This window comes from Ursus maritimus, unplaced genomic scaffold (genome assembly GCF_017311325.1).
Source record: "Ursus maritimus isolate PB19 unplaced genomic scaffold, ASM1731132v1 scaffold_28, whole genome shotgun sequence".
NCBI lineage: Eukaryota > Metazoa > Chordata > Mammalia > Carnivora > Ursidae > Ursus > Ursus maritimus.
In genome coordinates this window covers 18,873,032-18,895,259 of record NW_024425341.1, presented here as the reverse complement: position 1 = coordinate 18,895,259, position 22,228 = coordinate 18,873,032, and the positions used below count along the sequence as shown (strand labels likewise).

General features: G+C 35.1%; 1 protein-coding gene across 1 annotated transcript in view; it reads right to left on the bottom strand.

Moving 5' to 3' along the window:
- The window catches only part of LOC121099750 (rho GTPase-activating protein 7-like), a 199,141-nt gene that overhangs the window by 68,185 nt on the left and 108,728 nt on the right, over nt 1-22,228 (bottom strand). The window contains exon 4 of the mRNA XM_040643173.1: nt 10,001-10,141. Within this exon, the coding sequence (XP_040499107.1) occupies nt 10,001-10,141 (141 nt within the window). The remainder of the gene's footprint in view (nt 1-10,000; nt 10,142-22,228) is intronic.

Here is a 22,228-nt window from a genome sequence, read left to right as displayed (position 1 = left end):
GCCATGAATATATCACTTATTACACATGACTACTAATACTGCTTTTTTACTTTTTATTAAAGTAAGGTGTGCAAATGTCTGATAAATATAAGGAAAGTTCACTATTACTAGTAAGAAAAAAATTTCTCCTTAACAAATATGCAATTCCTTTTTGGTCTATGAAACTATATAAGAGAATATTAGAAATGCAGATAAAATGTATACAGAACTGTCCACTGTAGTGTCATATATAATAAACACACTCACACATACATAAACTATAATACATATATAAACTATAAATGTTTCACAAGTAGGGAAATGATTGTACAATTTTGGTACCAGAAAATTCCAAATGTAAAATTAAATACTTAGCTAATATTTGCTTAGGAAATATATCTAAATGGAAATTCTACCAGTTCTGAATTCTAAATGTTCATCTATTAAAAGTTTTTTAAAATTCTGACTTTATGCCCCAATAGAAACAAAGTAAACAAACAAACAAAATGGCAAACAAACCTATCTATCTACAACCCAATGTTCTGAAGTATAGCATTTGTTTCACATTTAAAACCTAATGATCTGGACCAGCAGAACCTCAGACCCAGGCAAAGTAAAGTTGTTATGATCCAGACAGTCCTCTCTCTTGCTCTTTCTTATTTCTTATCTCCCAGAGTTTGGGACTCAGTGATGATGAACCTTTAGGAATGAATACCTTGCCCTAGCAGCATGGAAGTTGAGGGCAGCTTCACCACAATGATCTTGGAAATGGAATAGATATATATCAGAGGTTCTCTGGACACACACAAAAACTCTCCAACATTTTCTCACTCCTATAGTTTGTTTAGTCTAGGATTTGGACAAAATTTATGCTATGGATTGACCAAAGAAGATCTCATTAATAAGGCCAACATGTAAAAGAAATAAAAGTAAGTAAGTCTGGTTGAGGCAGGTGGAGGAAGGCAGTTTTGGGGGTGCCCCAGAGCACAGTCTGAACAGCACTGATTCATTCAGTTAGTTTTGCCTGCCTATATGATTCTCTGCATTTTGCATTATGGATAATTTGATAAGCGCCTATTTGGTTAATTACTATAGTATTTATATATAAAGATAGGGCCTTCAAAATGCATCAACAGAACAACAAAATAAAATAGATAAAACAATTTACAGTGAACAGGAAACAATGAGAGTCATTTTAATGAATATCAACTGATTTTACTTTGAAGGAGTTTACAAATCCGAAATTCATCTGGATCACACGAAGTTGTTACAGTGGAAAGAGAAGAGAATTACTAAAAATGGCAGTGGTGACAATAATGTAAAGAATATGAAATACTGGTTTAAAAAAAAAAGGAAATGAGCACACGGAATGTTCATTAAATACCTTGACTAGTCAGGAATATTGATATTTTTCAAGCGATGGTATTTTAGGACACATCATGAATCGAAAGTAAATAAATCATTTACTTTCATATTTTTGTTACATGACTCCAAATATTTAGATGTGTGATGTTCAGAATACTCAAATGCATGGTGGATGTTTTTATTTTTTCATTTAGAAATTTGTAATGTGGTAGACAGCTCAAAGCTAGAGCTAAGGAGGCGCCAACTGTAAACTTCATGTAACTGCTACTGAATATTCCCATGGAGTACTTGGTTCAACATTTCAACTGACTCAACTGTCTTTAAGAAGTGAGTGTTGAGGTCAAATGCCAGGGCTGAAATGAATTATCAATCAAAGAATCAAAGTGGTAAAGTTAAAAAAAAAAAAAGGAGAACATATTGAATATGTAATTAGAGCTTTGAGACAACAAGGTCTGAAATGAAGAGAGAAAGGACTGTGAAAATGACTTAGTGGTTATTATTACTGCTCAGTGCTATGAATTATATTCTTGGTTGCTGTGATGTGGCATGCTGCTGGCTTGCCATTTTACGTTGCCCAGAAATAACTGGAAGTTGTTATTGCTCTTGGACGAAAATATGAGCTGGATTCGAGAAGTAACATCAGCACATGGAAAAACTAAATTTTTCTCATTGTAATGATGATAACACACAAAAGTACTATTCATATGACTAAACCTTAGATTGCAGAGATGATTTTTTATTTTGCCCTAATGGAATCTATTCAATTCTAACTGTCCCATGATCCATATGTGTTCCATTCCCTCCCCACTTTTTTTTGGTTTTAGGAATTCTCCTCTGGACAACTAATTAACTAGATCATTATAAAATAAACACAAGTGAGATAGAAAAACAATTCTGCCAACTCAAAAAATTATTTCAATACCATGGACTCAGTGTTTAGTATTAAAGATCAGTGTATGTGGGTACGAGTTATGCTTATTTTTGACAAAATGAAACTTCTAGATTCAAAGTGAAAAGGCTGATGTGAGGAGGTCATTGTGGAGATCAAATAACACATCCCAAACAAGACTGTCATGAATTAATGTGTAAATGCATTGGAAACAGATGTCAGTATCTTCAAATACAAGAAATGAGAGAATTTTGAATTATTTTAAATATAAAAGCAAATGACTATAAAAATGTTTCTATTTTTCAAAGCCCAAGGTTAATGAATTACATATTTATTTATTATTTCAAAATCCAGTATATGTGAATGGATTCTTCTATGCTTTACAATCATAGAATTCTAAGAAAGATCTCATTATAATAATCACAGAATGATGTCCTTTTTAAAACACTTTTTTTCCAGTTCTTTAGTGGCTCAGTTTTTCTTAAAAAAGCTATAAATTTTGCTTTATTTTTCTTTCTCATAAACAATGAGGATCTTAGTGAACAAAGACAAATATTTCTTTAAAAATACACATATTTTAATGTTATTGCTTTTCTATGTCAGTAAAATTGCCACATTCAAAAGCACTACAATAAAAGACATTCTTCTAAGACCATTACATTTTTGTGTTTATTAATGGTAAACTGTACTAATTCAATTTTTTTGATGTTTTAGAAGAGGCTGACTTAAACTTTCTTTAAAAATTCGATGTGTGTCATTTTTTTCCTTTACTATGTTATTTTTTTTACTTCTGTGACATTATAAAATACTATTAAATTCTTATTAATTTTATATATTATCTTGTATTTTTTTCCCCAGACTTCAGTAAAAAGGAGTATTTGCAGTTCCTCTTTGTAAAAAAGACAATAATGTTTTATCCCTCTATTTTGTTTTAAATAGTGGACAGCATTAGGGAAAATTACTGGCTGTGTTAAAAATAACCACCTGATAACCATTCAAACAAAAATATAGTATATAATTTAAAAATACAGTATATAATGCCCTGGTAAAACAAAATACAAATAAAACTAAAATTCTATGTATGAATTGGGTTTTAAAAGATACTTTCAAATGATGTGATTTGGACTCCAGAATCTATATTCGTCTTTTCAATTTTAATGCCTGCTATTTAATATATCACAAGCATAATGAGGTTAGCTTAATGATCATATGCATAAGATATGTGATTACATTTAGATATAAAATTTGATTTACACTGAAACTATTATGGGAAAACCCTGATGATTTTTCTTTTCTTTCTTGGACCATTTTTAATTCTATTGAAATTCTGTATAATTGAGACAAATGCCAATGGTGCTTTATTTCATAGCAGAATTGGTTTTCACATAACTATGAAGCATAGCCTAATTTATTGCAAAAAAGCTACTGTGGACTTCTCCACTAGGAAATAAACCTGAAAGAAATAATTCCTGTCAATGTGCCTGAAGTGTATTGTTTGTAACAAAGGTGTTCTCATGCTCATCACATCTCCTCACTGGATAACTGACTGAATCATCAAAACTCAAATGAGCATTTCTTTATGGTGGGCTGGGAGAGTCTTCTGAGAATGTGATGCAGATACCGACAGTCTTCCCACGTGTAAATGCTGGTGTGCATATATAACTTAAAATACAACTTCCAGCGGTTCAGGCACCCTCTTAAATTCATCCATAAATTCCAGGTTCAGAATTCTTTTTTTAATTTTGTGTGGCTAATTCATCATAAATTAATATCATACTCCCAGACTGTCACTGACATCTTTAACAAATTACTCTTCATCAAAATGGTATTTGATGAACTCTGTATTTTTCATTTTTGAGCTGCCTACGTGGAAGTCCTCCTTTTACAGAAGCAACAGTTAAGTTGATTATTGGTTGTCCAAGGTGTCCATTAACCTCTGTCTTCTACCTTATGAGCTTCTCTTTAGAAACCCTTTCTCATACCTTTTCAAACCTTAAATCTCCTAACCCAGATACAGACATCACCACACCCCACACCTGGTAACAATGAATAAATCTGCTTTTGTAGTTTCTGTGTTTATCCTTAGAAATCATCTTATACAAAATTAATAAAGATATTATAAAAATTTATACTGAATAATTTTATGACTATATAAAACCTTAATAATTACTAATTTGGGTTCATTAAAAATTGAACTATTTGGTTAAGAATTAATACCATGCACAAAATATATGTATATATTTTCTGATATATATATACACACATATATGTATAATTTGATACATATGTATATATACATACAAACACATGTAAAAAATATATGGTAGATGATTTAGGAAAAGATGTTAGAACAGTATGACCTATGCCATGCTCTGATGAACCAGTTCTTTATTATGCAATGAAACTGTGCTTGGGCACTCTGATAACTCAAACATCAGTGATAATTTGTTTCCGACATAAAACCTCTCAAACCAATTTATGTTGATCCTGAAGCCAGGTGGTTGGCAGGTGAATCTGCCATAAAGCAGTGTTTAGGAGCGTGGAAGATGTGGGTGCCATCCTGGACCCATCCCTTCCTAGCAGTGAGGCCATAGCAACTCAGATTAGCCATTATAAATATCAGTTTCCTCATCTACAAACTCTAGGGAATTATAGCATCTACCTAAAAGACTGTTGTGAGGATTCAATGAACTATGCCCTGCTAGTCCATAATATAATAGCTGCCACACAGTGTGCACTCCATAAATGTTTGTCCTTTTTATATTTGATATTATTATTACATAGGCAAAAATGCTTTCCTCCATAATCATTACCTGGATAAAACTTGTGGGTCTTTCTTAAAGTTCATCTTCCTGTAATTTCTGCTTTTACCATGGAGACATATAGATTCATAGAAATACTATGAGTGACAATTTATGGTTCTCATATGCACAGTAGCCAAAATATAAATTGATAATTTCAAGAACAGTGTAGATTAGACCACATTTCATTGGCTGAAAAAAGGGAAAATAAGATCCTATTTTTTAATGACTTGCACTTAAATAACATTTATTAAAAATAGTATGTCAAAATTCTTACTTAATGCCATCTTCACCCTCCTTTTCTCTGCACCTCAAAACATTTATTCCTTTTAGGGAGCACAATGCTATTGACAAGTAAATACCAGACCAGAAAATTACTATTTTGCTTCTATCATCCAGAGGGAAGAAAAATAATAGCTTGTATGTAAATGCCTCACTAAACTGACTATAGCATAAACAGCTGTGCTGGGGGTCATATTGAGAGATTGTTCTCTTCAACACAAGAATAGACTGACCATGCAAGTTTTGGAACTGTCAGTAAAAGCAGTTGCACTATTAGGTTGATTGCAGTATTGGGAGTCTTTTTAAGAGTCATCTAGAAATGATCATGAACTGTAGTCAGGACATACTCCTGAGCTCCATTTTCATCACACCGTGGCAGCCTTTAGGCAAGATTTATTCTGAACCGCTCTCTAAAGAAGTTGGCAGTGTTTGGCTGGGCGTCGTTCTGCCGGCCCTAAGCTCCCATCCCTCCACCAGCTGATGTTTTCCCTCATCTATCCCATCACTATTTTGGTAGTAATGATGAAAAGATGAGGGGTGTATTCAATGTGTGGAATTAGACCTACTGTTGCCACCTTGAGGTTAAATAAGATGTATCTGTCTTTTTTACTCCGTAGCAATTACAATAATGAAGGTTAATAATTTCTGCTGTTTTTGATGTCTTCAATAAAAGGGTTATTTTCCAGTACGTAATACATTCTGATATGAATGCCAATATGTTTCAAAATTCCTTTAGATAGTTTAGGACATACTCAAAACTCTTCTGTCTAGCTGTGGTTCCAACATGCCCAAATGATTGAGGGTTTCATCACTGCTATTAGAATTCTATCACAAGGCAACTAAGGGAGTTTCTGGGACAAAGAGGGAAGGGGAATTTAGACTAAATTGAAAACATATCCTTGCATTGCTCTTAACGATGCTCTCAGTTATTCTACAGAATGCTAGACTGTCCCTGTTCCTCCAGTTACTTATTCTACAAATGAAATATGCTGTTTTCTTTGTCATCTAGAGCTCGGTTTCTCTCTTCATTAATGTATGATGATTAGTAATTTAACGAACAAGTACACTTATAAGTGTCTTCAGGAAAAGCAAAACCCCTGATGTTTTAGTGTCCTGCTTTAAAATCTTTCATGTAACAACCCTATATTTATGAATACAGGATCAACTTAAGCAACTGATACCATGGCCAGAAAGATGCCAATATATCATTCTATAATGAGAGCACTTTGTATAAAAGTAATATGACTAATCATGGGTTGTTTGTGAAAGTGTCTCTCAAGAAAAGCATTATGAAACTGTTTCAAAAGAACAAATCACAGCTTTTGGGAGAGAAATTGGTGATTTTTTGGACATGAAGCACTAGGCCTCTTTTTTCTAATGTGGTTTTTGGTACTGGGTATCCTACCTCTCGACTTTTTCATTTTTGTGTGAAATACATCCCAGAAATCTACTTTAACGCTCACTCTTTGGCATGATATATACATCGTCTTCATGAAAAATCTGAAGATTACTCACGGGTCCTGTTCTAATAATACACATAAAAGAAGAAATCTTATTGAAAAAATAGGCACGTAGAAACCCAGAGGTCTTACATACAAAAGGAAAGCCAAATGTTTGTGGTAGTTAGTCACCATTATAAATAGATTTCACAGCAGCAAATCAAATGTAACATTAAATAATTCTGAAATAAAAGTAAACGTTTTGTAAAAATATGACATTATGGAGCAGAAGGTTAGTTCATTATGAGTGGATATTAGAAGTAGGTGTTCTTAGAACTTAATGTTTCTACTTAATACTAAATTTGAAATTTTAGTTCCTGGTGAATAGACTGGCTCTGTAAGATATTGGAGCTCTCTCTCTTTTCACAAAGTATCCAGACTGCCATTACACAAACAGATAATTTTCCAAGCTCCAAAATGAGGGGGAAAGTATCTGTTTACTCTCTCACAAAATAAGTAAAATTCTTCATTCTAATAATCCTACCCAGAAACAACTGAAAACATAGAATTGACCCACAGCTGGAGAATTATTTTCAAACTGTAGTAAAAAGGAATTGTACTCAAAAGCATCAACACCAATAACAACACAAAATTAAATACAGACACACACACACACACACACACACACACACACACACACACGAAAATAACCTTTCTCCTCAAAACAAAAGCCTGCTTTTCAAGCTATTTTCATTACTGGACATTTTCTTTAAGAAATTTCCTAAAAGTCAGTTGTCTTTGACAGTGGAGTGTTTCTTTCTGGGTCCTTCTCATGGCCTGCTGAGAATTTTACTAAATTATAGTTCAGTAGCTAGACAGGGTTCCAGGTACAGTTCTCTAACTCTCTGTGGTATTGGTCAAGATGGGTTAAGCAGTTTTTGGTTGTCTTGAAGTGGAATATTGTGTTTTGAGGCTGAGTCTGCTGTAAAATGTTTCTCAGTGCTCACTGACTAATGAGTGGCATCAGTAGGAAGCTGTGAGTGTGCGCCCAGGTAACAAGTCACACCCAAACAGCTGGGTAGAGAGTCACAATTTTATCCAAAGTTGACAACTGTTCAGTAAATGTTTGTTTTAGGGGCATGAAAAAGTGTTTCTGTTCAATAACTGACTTTAGTATTTCTTTTTTTTTTAAGAATTTATTTATTCGAGAGAGAGAGAGAGAGAGAGAGCACCAGTGTGTGTGGGGGTGTGCAGAGGGAGAAGGAGAAGCAGGCTCCCTGCTAATCACAGAGCCTGATGTGGGGCTTGATCCCAGGACCCTGAGATCATGACCTGAGCCAAAGGCAGATGCTTAACCAACTGAGCCACCCAGGTGTCCCAATTTTAGTATTTCTTAATTTTGCCTGTGGGGTGAATAATTTGTTCAATTGATATAACAAACATGAAAAATTTGAAACAGATCCAACTTCAAGTATTTTAAAGGACTGAAGTCCCCCCAAACTGATGGTTTTATGTCTCTCATTCTAAAACTTTACTATAGATGCTTATCATAAAAATATATAGACATATCTCAGTGGAAACACATTTATAAACATGAGCACGTTTAAGAACATGGGGGTATTGAAGAAAAACAACAGAACTATGCATAGTTGTATAAATTGTTATAAATTATAAGGTGACCACACACTAAAATACATATGTTTCAAGGGAGAAATAGCAGACACCAATGATAATTATTCTAAAGTAAAAGATGAACATGAAGTAAATATCAGAGAGAGAATAACTGCTCTTCAGGATAATAGTAGGTGCTTTAAAAAGTGAATTTAAGCATAAATACCTTTAAAAAGAGAATTCACCTTCCTTTCTACTTTTTTCTTACATGTCAGCCCCATACCTGTCCCAATGTTCAAAGAGCCAATGCTCCAATGGTTCCCAAACCTTCAAGTTAAAACTGTCGAGAGGCTTTTACCTTTTACTTCAATAAGAATGTGGTGAAGTGAGATCATTTGGTTTCATATTTTAATTTTGCATCTTAATCAAGAATTCTTTACCCATTATGAAAAAGAAGAGCACCAATTCATTACAGTCTGCCTGTTGACACACATTATTTTTGACCCTTTTCTCTTCATTGTACCCTGCAACAGCATTATGCAGCAGGCCACTGGTTCCTGCTACTCCCAATCTATACAGCTCTACCAATAGTATGATACTGCATTTCACTGCTTACTTACCTACTCCCTCTGCTAGATTGTGATCTGTTTAAAGACGGAAAACATGTTTTACTCCACCCCCACTCTTTCATCAAACATAGCACATGGCATGTTGTAAGTGTTCAATAAATATTTATTCTATGAAAAAATACTCTAGATATTCCTGCAATTGAACATATCAACCATGTTTTAAATTCAGAGTATTCTCTTTTGAGTCCTCTTTCAGACTTGCCTTTTATTTTCAAGTCAGGCAAACAAGCAATCCAAACTTGTTTCTCTGTGTTAAGCTAACATGGGCATTTAAAAAAATAACACGCCACTCTGATTTTCACTAAACTAGGAAAGGTTATTTTGGAGCTGCTGGGACTTCAGATATTTGAAGTAGTAATTACTTCCTCCATAAATGTTACCTTTTACAGTCAAATACTGCTTTTCTGTAGCCATTCAACTTTTTACTTAAAGGAAAATGGCTTTTATTTACAACTCACCCTGCTATATTATTATGTGTGGTAATTCTCCTTTTATTTGTTTTGGTAGCACTGTAAAGTTGAAGCATCATGATAATAATGATGGTAGCCTACATTTATTCAGCATTTATTCTGTGCCAAGTACTTCACGAAGTACTTTACATGAGCTATGTCATTTAGTACCCACATAAAATTTATGATGTGTGTGATTTTATATATCTCTATTTTTCTAACTATCTAGTCTTAGGCGATTTTCTGACTGGTAAGTGATGTGGTCAGGCTCCAGATTTTTTGTTCTTGGTTCTTTAAATATCTGAGTATACAGCAACAAAATCTGATACCACATTTTGCATAATTCTAGAACCATGACCTGTTTTAGTGAAGTACTTGTGTTATCAGTTATAAAGCAAACAAACAACGTATGTTGAGATGTACTTAATTAAATGTTATCAAGTCACTCAAGGACTCAAAGATTATTTCTTCTATATTGAATGGATGAGATATCAACTCTTACCTTATGATCACCAGCAATTCATGTTAAAACTGACTGTTATCATTTATAACTTACCATAGACTTGGGTTTGGTTCCAGAACTGGCCACTGGGGTGGAAGGCGGTAGGTCGGTAGATTCGGTGTTAGAAAACAAATTTATTTGTGTCTGATTTACTGAAGTGGTATCTGCTCCACTCTCAGATTCTGACTCCAGATCCTATTAAAAAAAATGCATTGACATGAAAGGCATGTGCATGCTCTCTGCAGGCCTTTTCCCCCTGCTACAAGCATCTTTCCACCCCTCTCCTGCTCCCAACACTGACATGCTAAAGCATTGCTGAGAACTGATACTGAAATGTCACCCGTAACCATGCATTATTTTGTAGTAAAAAACTATACTCTTCAGAGGGTCTGATTTTAAAGGGCAAATACTGGAGAAAGTGGTAATATACTTCTTCAGTAATTAAACAGCTTATTGAAAATTGGAAGGGGCAGTAGTGGGAGCAGGCTGGGTACTGCAGTAAGTCAGGAGGTAGAAGCCCACAGATACCCCTTATGCACTACATGAGCCGAGTAACTTACTTAACACCCGTCATGCAATAGTGTCATTGTGAGTACCGAATGAAAAGACAGTTCTCATTTCTCTTCACCTCATTTTCTTCCATGTTCCCATCAGACCTCCATGGTGATAGCTACAATGGCTTGGAATCATTTAGCTCAAGTGTCTGTCTACCTAATAAACTATGGGCTATTTCAGGGCTAAGAATTATGCTTTGACATGTGTGATTCAATTCCCTCACTTGGAAATGGGTATAATAGAGTTCTGGTTCAAGATGGTGATGTAGGAAGATTCTGAAATCATCTCGTCCACAGAACATACCAAATTACACCTATTAATAGAACAATTCCTTGTGAAGAACTGAAGACTGACTGAACAGCTACTGAACAACTAAAGACAGAGGACAGAAAGAGAACAGCAAGAAAGATGGATGGTAACAAAGGGAACTCCCACTCCTAATACTGCAAATGGCAACGGGGAGGGATAGCATTGGGGGACCAGGAATAGGTCCCTCTGTCTTTGGGCACAGAAAAAACAGAACAAAACAAAAACAAAAAACAAAACACGGTTTAAAAGAGCAACTAGCACAGAAAACACACAACACTAGAACTCTGCCAAGCTACAGAGGAACTACAAGAAAGCTCTCCAGCTCAGAGCAACTGGAGAATAAGCCACCTTAAAAGCCCACCCTGCCTTAAAAGCCTAGACTGTAGCAGGATCTGGACACCATAATGGGTGGGTCCAATAATCTCTGCAAGTTTGTAACTCCAGTGAGCCCAGGGTCCGCAAGCCCATACCAGCCCTAGTCATGCAGGGGCACAGAAAAGAGAAGCCAGAGTTTAAAAGGGCTGAGGAACTGTGGGAATGCTCTCCCCCTCAAACTTAAAAGCCCAGGCCAGAGCAGGATTTGACTGCCAAGAGGAAAAGTTTCCAACACCATAAGTGGAGGGTCCTAATGCCACACCAGGCAGGTCCTGATGCCATAACTGATGGGTCTAGTCGTCATAGGGAGTTTGTAGTCTCAGTGAGCCCAGGGTCCACCAGCTTACACCAGTCACCCTGTGACTGGGGCAGAGAAAACAGTCCAGCCATGGTTTTGTGTTTTGTTTTGTTTTTTAATTTTTAATTATTCTAATTTTTTTACATTTTAAAATTTGTCTTGTCTTGTTTTAATTTTATTCTTTTTGATTTTTTCTTTCGTGTTCTCTTTAAATGAAACAGAGATAAGCATTATGCCTGATAAAGAATTTAAAGTAATGATCATAATCATGCCCAGGGGGCTAGAGAAAAGAATGGAAGAGCTCAGTGAGACCTTCAATAAAGAAACAGAAAATATTAAAAAGAACCAAGAAAAGTTGAAGAATACAATAACTGAAATAAAAAACACACTAGAGGGAATCAAAAGTAGATGAGAGGATGCAGAACACAACAGTGATCTGAAAGAATAATGGAAAGCAAACAAGCTGAACATCAAAAAGAGAAAATAATTTTAAACAATAGGGATTGATGAAGGGATCTCTTGGGAAACACCCTGTGAACAAACATTCGCATTATAGGGATCCTTGGAAAAGAGAGAGGGAAAGGTATAGAAAAATTATATGAAGAAATAATAACTGAATACTTCCCCAACCTAGGAGGGAAATATATTTCTTTTTATTTTAAATGATTTTTTATTATATTATGTTAGTCACCATACAGTACATCCCCGGTTTCCGATGTAAGACTCGATGATTCATTAGTTGCGTATAACACCCAGTGCACCATGCAATACGTGCCCTCCTTACTACCCATCACCGGTCTATCCCATTCCCCCACCCCCCTCCCCTCTGAGGCCCTCAGTTTGTTTCTCAGAGTCCATAGTCTCTCATGCTTCATTCCCCCTTCTGATTACCCCCCCTTTCTTTATCCCTTTCTTCCCCTACTGATCACCCTAATTCTTATGTTCCATAGATGAGAGAAATCATATGATAGTTGTCTTTCTCTGCTTGACTTATTTCACTTAGCATTATCTCCTCCAGTGCCGTCCATGTTGCAGCAAATGTTGAGAATTCGTTCTTTCTGATAGCTGAGTAATATTCCATTGTATATATGGACCACAGCTTCTTAATCCAGTCATCTGTTGAAGGGCATCTCGGCTCCTTCCACGATTTAGCTATTGTGGACATTGCCGCCATTGGGGTGCATATGGCCCTTCTCTTCACTATGTCTGTATCTTTGGGGTAAACACCCAGTAGTGCAATGGCTGGATCATAGGGTAGCTCAATTTTTAACTTTTTAAGGGACTTCCACACTGTTTTCCAGAGTGGCTGTACCAACTTGCAGAGGGAAATATATTTCTAAGTCCAAGCACAGAGTTCCAAACAAGATGAACCCAAGGAGGTCCATGCCATGGCACATAATAATTGAAATGTCAAAGGTTAAAGATAAAGAAATATCTTAAAAACAACAAGAGAGAAACAAAAAGCTACCTAGAAGGGAAAACCTGTAAGATTATCTGCTAATTTTCAACAGAAACTTTGCAAGCTCACACAGAAGAGAGTGACATATGTGATATATTCAAAGTGCTGAAGGGGAAAAAAAAAGAAAAACCCTATACACAAGAATACTCTATCTGGCAAAGTTATCATTCAGATTTGAAGGAGAGATAAAGATTTTCCCAGACAAACAAACGATAAAGGAATTTATCACCACTTTACCAGCCTTACAAGAAATGTTAAAGGAGCTTTTTAACTGGAAAATAAATGGCCATAATTAGACATAAGAAAAATATGAATGAAAAGATATAAAATGTAACAACATACTTTTTCTTCCTTTTTTTTCTTCACTTTTCTTTTCTTTCTCTCTCTGTTTCTCTTTCTTTACCTCTCTCTCTCTTTTCTTCTTTCTTTCAATGGGTTTGAGCTTAACTGATCATCAAGTGAATATGGACTGCTATTAACTTAGGATGTTATATATGATGTTAGGATGTTTTATATATATATATATTATAAAGAGAAATAAAGCCAAACAAAACACTATAGATATTTATCAATCACAAAGAAAGAGAGCAAGAGAAGAAGAATGGAACAAAGAAGAACTACAAAGACAACCAGAAAACAAAATTTAAAAATGGCAATAAGTATATACCTATCAATAACTACTTTAAATTGAGCCCAGCTGTCCACTGACAGAAGAATGGATAAAGCAGATGTGGTATATATACACAATAGACTATTACTCAGCCATCAGAAAGGATGAAATCTTACCATTTACCTCGACATGGATGGAACTGGAGGGTCTTATGCTGAGTGAAATAAGTAAATCAGAGAAAGACAATTATTATATGGTTTGACTCCTATGCGGAATATAAGAAACAGTGCAGAGGATCATAGGGGAAGGGAGGGAAAACTGCATGGGAAGAAATCAGAGAGGGAAACAAACCATGAGAGACTCTTAACTATATGAAATAAACTGAGGGTTGCTGGATGGGAAGTTGCGGGGGGGTGGTGTAATTGGGTGATGGGCATGAAGGAAGGCATGTGATGTGATGAGCACTGGGTGTTAAATGCAACTGATAAATTACTGAACTCTACATCTGAAACTCATAATGTACTATAGGTTGGCTAACTGAATTTAAATAAATAAAAAATAATTAATTTAAATGTAAATGGTCTAAATGCTCTAATCAAAAGACACAGAGTTGCAGAATGGATAAAAAAACAAGACCCATCTATGTGCTGCTTACAAGAAACTCATCTCAGACCTAAAGACACATATAGTCTGAAAGTGAAAGGGATGGAAAAGCATTCGCCATGCAAATGGAAGTGAAAAAAAAAGTCAGGTTAGCAATACTTATATCAGACAAAATAGACTTTAAAACAAAGACTAATGAGACAAAGCAGGGCATAGTATTATGACAAATGGATCAATTTAACAAGAGGATATAACATTTGTAAATATTTACACACCCAACACTGGAGCACCTAAATACTAAAAACAAATACTGATGGACATAAAGAGAGAAATTGATGGTAATACAATAATACTAGGGAGCTTTAAGACTTCAATTATATCAAGGATGGATAGATCATCCAGATAAAATCAATATGGAATTTGGTATTTGATCCATTGCTATCAATGGAGCAATCAAAGAATAAAAAATAAAAAAGGTACATGGAGACAAATGAAAACAAAAGTACAATGGTCCCAAATCTCTGCCACAAGGCCAAAGCAGTTCCAAGAGGGATTAATAAAGCAATATAGCCTTGCTTCAAGAAATAGGAAAAAAATCAAATAAACCACCTAACCTTCCACCAAAAGGAACTAGAATAAGAACAAAGCCCAAGATGAATAGAAGAAAGAAAATAATAAAGACCAGAGCAGACATAAATAGAGACTAAATAAATAAATAAATAAATATCCCTGATGAACACAGATGCAAAAATCCTCAACAAAATATTGGCAAACCACATACAACAATCCATTAAAAAGATCATTCACCATGATCAGGTGGGATTTATTCCTGGAATGCAAAGATGGTTCAATTTTTGCAATCAATCATTATACACTACATCAACAAACTGAAGGTTAAAAATCATATGATCATCTCAATATATGCAGGAAAAGCATTTGGGAATTCATGGGATTTGGGATTTGGGATTCATGATAAAAACTCTCAGCAAAATGGGATTAGAGTAACATACCTCAATATAATAAAGGCCACATATGAAAAACCCACAGCTTACATCATCCTCAATAGGAAAAACTGAGAGTTTTTCCCCTAAGATCAGGAACAAGCCAAGGACATCCACTCTCAACACTTATTCAATGTAGTACTAGAAGTTCTAGCCACAGCAATTAGACAAGAAAAATAAATAAGAGGCATTTATATGGTAAAAGAGAAATTAAACTATCACTATTTACAAATGACATGATACTATACATAGATAATACCAAAGACTCCACAAAAAAACTACCAGAAGTATAAACAATGTCAAAAAAGTGGCAGGATACAAAATTAATACTCAGTAATTGGCAGCATTTCTATACACTAAGAAAGAAGTAGCAGAAAGAGAAATTAAAAAACAACACCATTTACAATTGCACCAAAAAGAATAAAATACCTAGGAATAAACTTAACCAAAGGGGTGAAAGATCTGTATTCTGAAAACTATAAAAGACTGATGAAATAAATTAAATGTGACAAACAAATGGAAAGTATTCTGTACTTATGGATTGGAAGAATTAATATTGTCAAAATGTCCATAATACCCAAAGCAATGTACACATTCAATGCAATCCCTTTTAAAATACCAACAATATTCTTAATAAAACTAGGAGAAATAATACTAACATTTGTATGGAACCACAAAAGCCCTCAAATAGTCAAAGCAAGCCTGAGAAAGAACAAAACTGGAGGTATTGCAACTTCAGATTTCAAGTTATACTACAAAGCTGTAGTAATCAAACAGTACGGTACTGGCATAAAATAGACACACAGATCAACAGAATGAATAGAGAGCCCAGAAATAAAGCCACATTTAAATGATCAAGTAATCTATGACAAAGGAGGCAATAATATACAATCGGGAAAAAGAGTCTTTTCAATAAATGGTGCTGGGAAAACTGGACAACTACATGCAAAAGAATGAAACTGGACCACCTTCTAACACCATAAACAAAAATAAACTCAAAATGGATTAAAGACCTAAATGTGAGACCTGAAACCATAAAAATCCTAGAAAAGAACACAGGCAGTAATTTCTCTGACATCAGCCATAGCAACATTTTTCTAGATATGTCTCCAAAGGCGAGGGAAACAAAAGCAAAAATAAATTCTTGGTACTACATCAAAATAAAAAGCTTTGGCACAGCAAAGGAAATCATCAACAAAACAAAAAGACAACTGACTGAATGGGAGAAGATATTTGGAAATGATACATCCAATAATATCCAAAATGTATAAAGAACTTATACACTTCAACACCAAAAAAACAATTTACTAAAAAATGAGCAGAGGACTTAGATATTTTTCCAAAGACATGCATATAAATAGACAAACAAAAAGATGCTAAACATCACTACTCATCAGGGAAATGTAAATCAAACCCACACTGAGATATCACCTCATACCTTTTAGAATAACTAAAATCAAGAAGACAAGGAACAAAAAGTGTTGGCAAGCAAGTGGAGAAAAAGGAACTCTTGTGCACTGTTCATGGGAATGTAAACTGGTGCAACCTCTGTGGAAAAGAATATGGAGGCTCCTTAAAAATTTAAAAATAGAAATATCATATTATCTAGTAATCTAGTATTTCCACTATTGGGTATTTATCCAGGGAAAATGAAAACACTAGCTCTAAAATGTATGCACCCCTATGTTTATTGCAACATTATTTACCATGTCTGCTGAGTGAATGCAATTACTTCGTAATTTCTCCAAAGGCAGTGCATTTAATCCATCGAATATTCTGTTTATGTTATAAGGAGAGCATAAAGGAAAGTTAGGGGTGAGAGGAATCCCAAGAGGAGGCAACAGAGGCACATATCACTCTATAATTTTAACCTGAGAAAACTATGAGTTAAATACCTCTGTACCTACTCTCTACATCTCACCTTTCTCATGGCCCATATGGTTGAATATCATCTATACTGCATTTATACTCTCTGGTCTTATGTTCTATCATTCTCTTGTTTCTTGGTATGCTTTAGCCATACTGGTTGTTTTTCAGTTCTTCTAAAACACCAAACTGGTTTCTACAGCAGGAACTATGTCTTTCTTATCTCTTGTCTCAGAATTTCCCTTTGCTGGCCCCTTCTTGTCAAACCAGGGTTCAGCTTGAACATTCATTGACATTTCAAGCTAAAGGAGTTTCTTCCCTTCAACCTCCACAGTATATCATTATTTCATAATCTATTACCTTGTTTATCTATCACATATCAATTATATCCATCCATCATCCTATTTATCTATCCATCCATCCATCTGTCCATCCATCCACCCTCTACCCATCCCTTTTTCTAATCTTATCTGTTTCTCTCTTTTTTTAAAAAAAAATTTATTTATTTATTTGACACAGAGAGAGAAAATAAGCAGGCAGAGTGGCAGACATAGGGAGAGGGAGAAATAGTCTCTCCGCTGAGCAGAGAGCCTGATGTGGGACTCAATCCCAGGACCCTGGGATCATGACCTGAGCTGAAGGAAGACACTTAACTACTGAGCCACCCAGGCACCTATCTGTTTCTCTTTAATAGAATGAATGTATCACAAGAGTAGGGACTTCACCCGTCTTGCTCACTGATACATTATAGTTCCTGGCATGTAAAACATGCTCATTAAATATTGTTTTAAGAAAGAACAGCTAGACTCAAAAATATTAATATCTTTTTCTTAGCCCTCACAATGAGAGTAGTTTTATAGTTTTTTGCTATGAAATTTTAAATCACCAGTAACACTGAAAGGGCCCAAGGGGGAAATAGAGAGGGGCTGGTAAAAGGATACAAACTTTCAGCTATAAGATGAATAAGGTCTGAGGGTCTAGTGTAAAATATGGTGACTACAGTTGATAAGACTATATTAAAAAATAATAATTGAAATTTGCTAAGAGAGGGGGCCTGGGTGGTTCAGCTGGTCGAACATCTGACTACTGATTTCAGCTCTGATCATGATCTCAGGGTCATGAGATCATTGAGCTCTGCAATCTTGTTGGGCTTTGCAATCAGTGAAGAGTCTGCTTGAGATTCTCTCTCCTCTCCCTCTGCCCCCATCCACTTTCTCTCTCTAAATAAATGAAATCTTAAAAAAAAAAAATTTGCTACGAGAATATAACTAAAATGTTCTTCTCACCAAAAAAACCCTAAAGATAAATATGTGAGGTGATGGATGTGTTCATTAACTGGCTGATGGGAATTTTTTCACATGTATACATATATCAAATCACCACGATGTGTGCTTTAAATAGCTTACAATTTTATTTCTCAGATATACCTTAATAAAGCTGAAATTAAAAGAAAAAGATAAAGCAAGACTGAATCATGAAGAAATAGAAAATCTTGACCAATAATTAAGGAGATTAAAGTAGTAAAAAAAAATCTTTCAACAATGGAAAGGTCAGGACCAAACAGTTTCACTGAGGAATTCTATCAAACATTTAAAGAAGAATTAATGCCAATCTTTCTCAAACTCTTCCCCAAAAAATGAACAGAAGGGAATACTCCCAAACTTAGTTTACAAGGCCAGCATTACCCTGATACCAGAGCCAGATAAAGACACTGTAAGAAAAACAAAACAAAACAAAAATAAAAAAACCTACAGGTCAATATCCTTGATATAGATGGAAAAATTCTCAACAGAATTCTAGCAAACAGAATTCAGTGGCACATTAAAAGCATGTTATACCATGATCAAATGGGATACTAGCATGTTTAAAATACACAAGTCAACAAATGTGATGCACCACATTAACAGAATATAGGATAAAAATATAATCATCTCAATAGATAAAAAAAAAAGTATTTGACAAAATTCAATACCTTCTCATAATAAAAGCTCTCACAAATTTGTGTATAGAAGAAATATATCGCAATATAACAAATGCCATGTATGACAAAACCACAGATAACATCATATTCAATGGTGAAAAAATGAAAACTTTTCCTCTAAAATCAGGAACATGACAAGGGTGCCCATGCCCATTGCTCCTCCTCAACATAGGAAGTTTCAGCCAAGGCAGTTAAGCAAGGGTGTCCACTCCCATCACTCCTTCTCAACTGGAAGTTCTAACCAGAGCAATTAAGCATGAAAAATAAATAAAAGGCATCCCAATTGGAAGCAAAATTTCAAATTGAATCAACATTAAATTGGCAGTCGTAAGTAGCAGGTAATTTATAAGCCATTTATAATTGACCTTTATGTATATCAGAACTCTTTTTGCCTTCCCATTTATAATTTAATTAGGTGATTAACAGGGTAAACTTCTGCCTTTCTAACAATACAACAGTTCTGAGGCAAACTGAGAAATACTTTAAAAATCTACCATTTATTGTGTTTTTACCTTTTAAAGACAATGCTATGCAGCAATTACCTGCTTCAATATTCACCAACCCTATGTGGAGGGTATCATCATCATCACTTGAGAGATGATGTAGTTAAGGCTTAAGGCAGGTAATTTGACCAAATTCACATTATGCAGCAGGGCTGACATTAAAACTGATTTGTCAGATCTCACAGTTCAACTTCCTTAAATAGCTACTGTGATATTCTGTTGGGGGCTTAAAACACAACTACATAAGTGATTTAAGGAGGGTCACAAAAATGTAGGTTAGTACAAATCTTTATTATTTTGTTTACTCTCTCTTCAGATGAGAAATAACATGCAAGCTCTCTCAGAATCTCTCACATCCATTCCTTCTTTTCTTTTTCCACAGCTACCATACTCAAACTAAGTGGTTAACAAGCCCTAAATTATCATTACAACTGCCATCTAATAATTTCCCTATGACTTATCTTTGCTGTGTGTAAGTCATCTTCCACATCATCTCCCTACTAGGCTCCATTCATCACTGTTACCAAATCCTTCAACTGTGCCAGGCAATGGGAATATAAAAATCTTGGAGTAGTTCCCACGATGGTAGGGAATACAGTATAGTAGAGACGCACACTCAGTACAATTATGGCATAAAAAAGTGAGTAGCTAGTGATCCACTGGATATACAGATCTGGAGATAGCAAAAACGGTCTCGATATGAAGAAAAATCACATAAGCCATGGTAATTCCAAAGAAAATATTCTGTCAGACATAGAGAGAATTAGTTTAAAATCTGGAGATAAGATTTAAGGGGTAAAAACAGGAAGAGGAGTCACTTTAGTATACGAAAAGTAACTACTGAGGATATGAAAGAAAAGGAAAGAGAGGAGAGTCCAGAGTCCAGAGAGTCCCGAGAGTTATGAAATCCAAGGAGGAGAGGATACACAATTGCATCAAATGCTACAGCTGAAGACTGAGGAGTTACTACTGGATTTTTCAGACAGGAGATGAGTTGAAGAGAAATGATGGAACAACAGACAAGAAATAAATCACGGAATATATATTAGGTGAAGAGGAGCTTGGTTCATAAGAGAGAACATAGGAGGAAAAGAGAGAAGAAGAGGAGTACCTATAGATATTTGCGGTTGTGAGGCTGCAAAGTTCATGTCAATGGTCCATTTTCTCTGTGAAGAGGAATGCAAGGATGTTTGCTAAGAGATAGGTGTAAGGGTTGGGCAAGGTTTGGGGAGAATAATAGAATTCTTGAATAGCTGCCTTGGACTATGGGAAAAGGTCCAGGAAGACCAAAAAATACTGTAGAACAGTGTTGGAAGTTCAATTAAAGGTAGTGTAATGGGTTCCGGCTTATATGTTTCTTAAGCTTCTCGATGGCAAAGATGAACGACCTGAAGATATTATCAATACTGCCTTGTTTACACATTAATTCAAGTACAATTAGTAACTTAATATTCAGAATACCTTGTTATCAGGGAAAAAATTCCCTGGCTGTCAGAAAAGGGGATTCTGGTTCTGGAAATGGTACTTATTCCACTGTGAATGAACAATTTGCATCTTGGGAAGGGTTATAATATAGTGGAACGAGCACACTTTGAAGTCTGACAGATGTGGAAATAAATCTTACCATCTGTCTGTCTTTCAGTAAATTATCACTACTCCCCACCTGTATGACCTTAGGTAAATTACTCATTGTCTCTGAAGCTCAGCTTCTTATTTTAAGATTGTTGAGGGTAAATGAAATAACATACTCCTATTCATTCCATGAGATGGGTCATCATTTGCCAGCTCTAAGAGACTGACACGAAGTAGGTATTTGGACCAAATAAAGTATTTGGATTTCAAAGGAGAAAACCAGATCCTGAGCTGGGTTGAACCACCAAGGTATAGCCAACTTGCAAGTCTCTGTCAAGGCAGCCTCTTTAAATCTTTATTTCTATTCTGTTTCTATTTCTATTCTTATTTTATTTACTTTTTTTCACCTTCAAGCCATTCTTAAAGACTCTAGTCTATTATTATTTTTTTATACCCTTTATTATAGGTAGAAAGCCCACTCCAGCATTTTCTCCTAAGTAATCTCAAACTGAGATCACTGTCTCATTTTATGTCTTGTCTTCCCTGTTAAGCTGTAAATTCACAGTGGAGTATAAGGGTGTGAAAAAGGGAGTTTCTTCTCTGAATCTGGGACAGTGCTTCTTGCTAGATGATCAAGGTCATAATCATGCTGCTATAATCCCTTTATTCCATGGTGCAATTATCAAAAGAAATGGAAAGTGCCTGTGGAAAAAATTTTGAATGATGAGAGAATTTTAAAATTAGCTTTAAATACCAAGGAAAGAAATAAAGAACAAGGGATGACCTAGAAAAACCAAAAGGCCAAAAAGATGTTTTGAGGGTTTCAGGCTACGTGTTATTCATCTTTAGCCTAGCGCCTGGTGTGAGTACATGGGAGAAGAAAAGGGAATAACACATTGTAAATACGTGCTCTGTGCCAGATCAGTGCAACACATCTTAACATATATTCTTTCATTTATTCCTCCCAATGAGCCATTAGATAGGAAATAATATTGCCTCTTTCACATGAACTTGAAGTTGAGAAATCAAATAATTTTTTTGCATTCTTAGATATTCAGTTGTAGAGCTGGTATTTGAACCCAGGCCTGCAAACTGCAAAGTTCATAAGGTTTCTATGGTATTATTTTGCCTATTCCAAGTATATATTGAA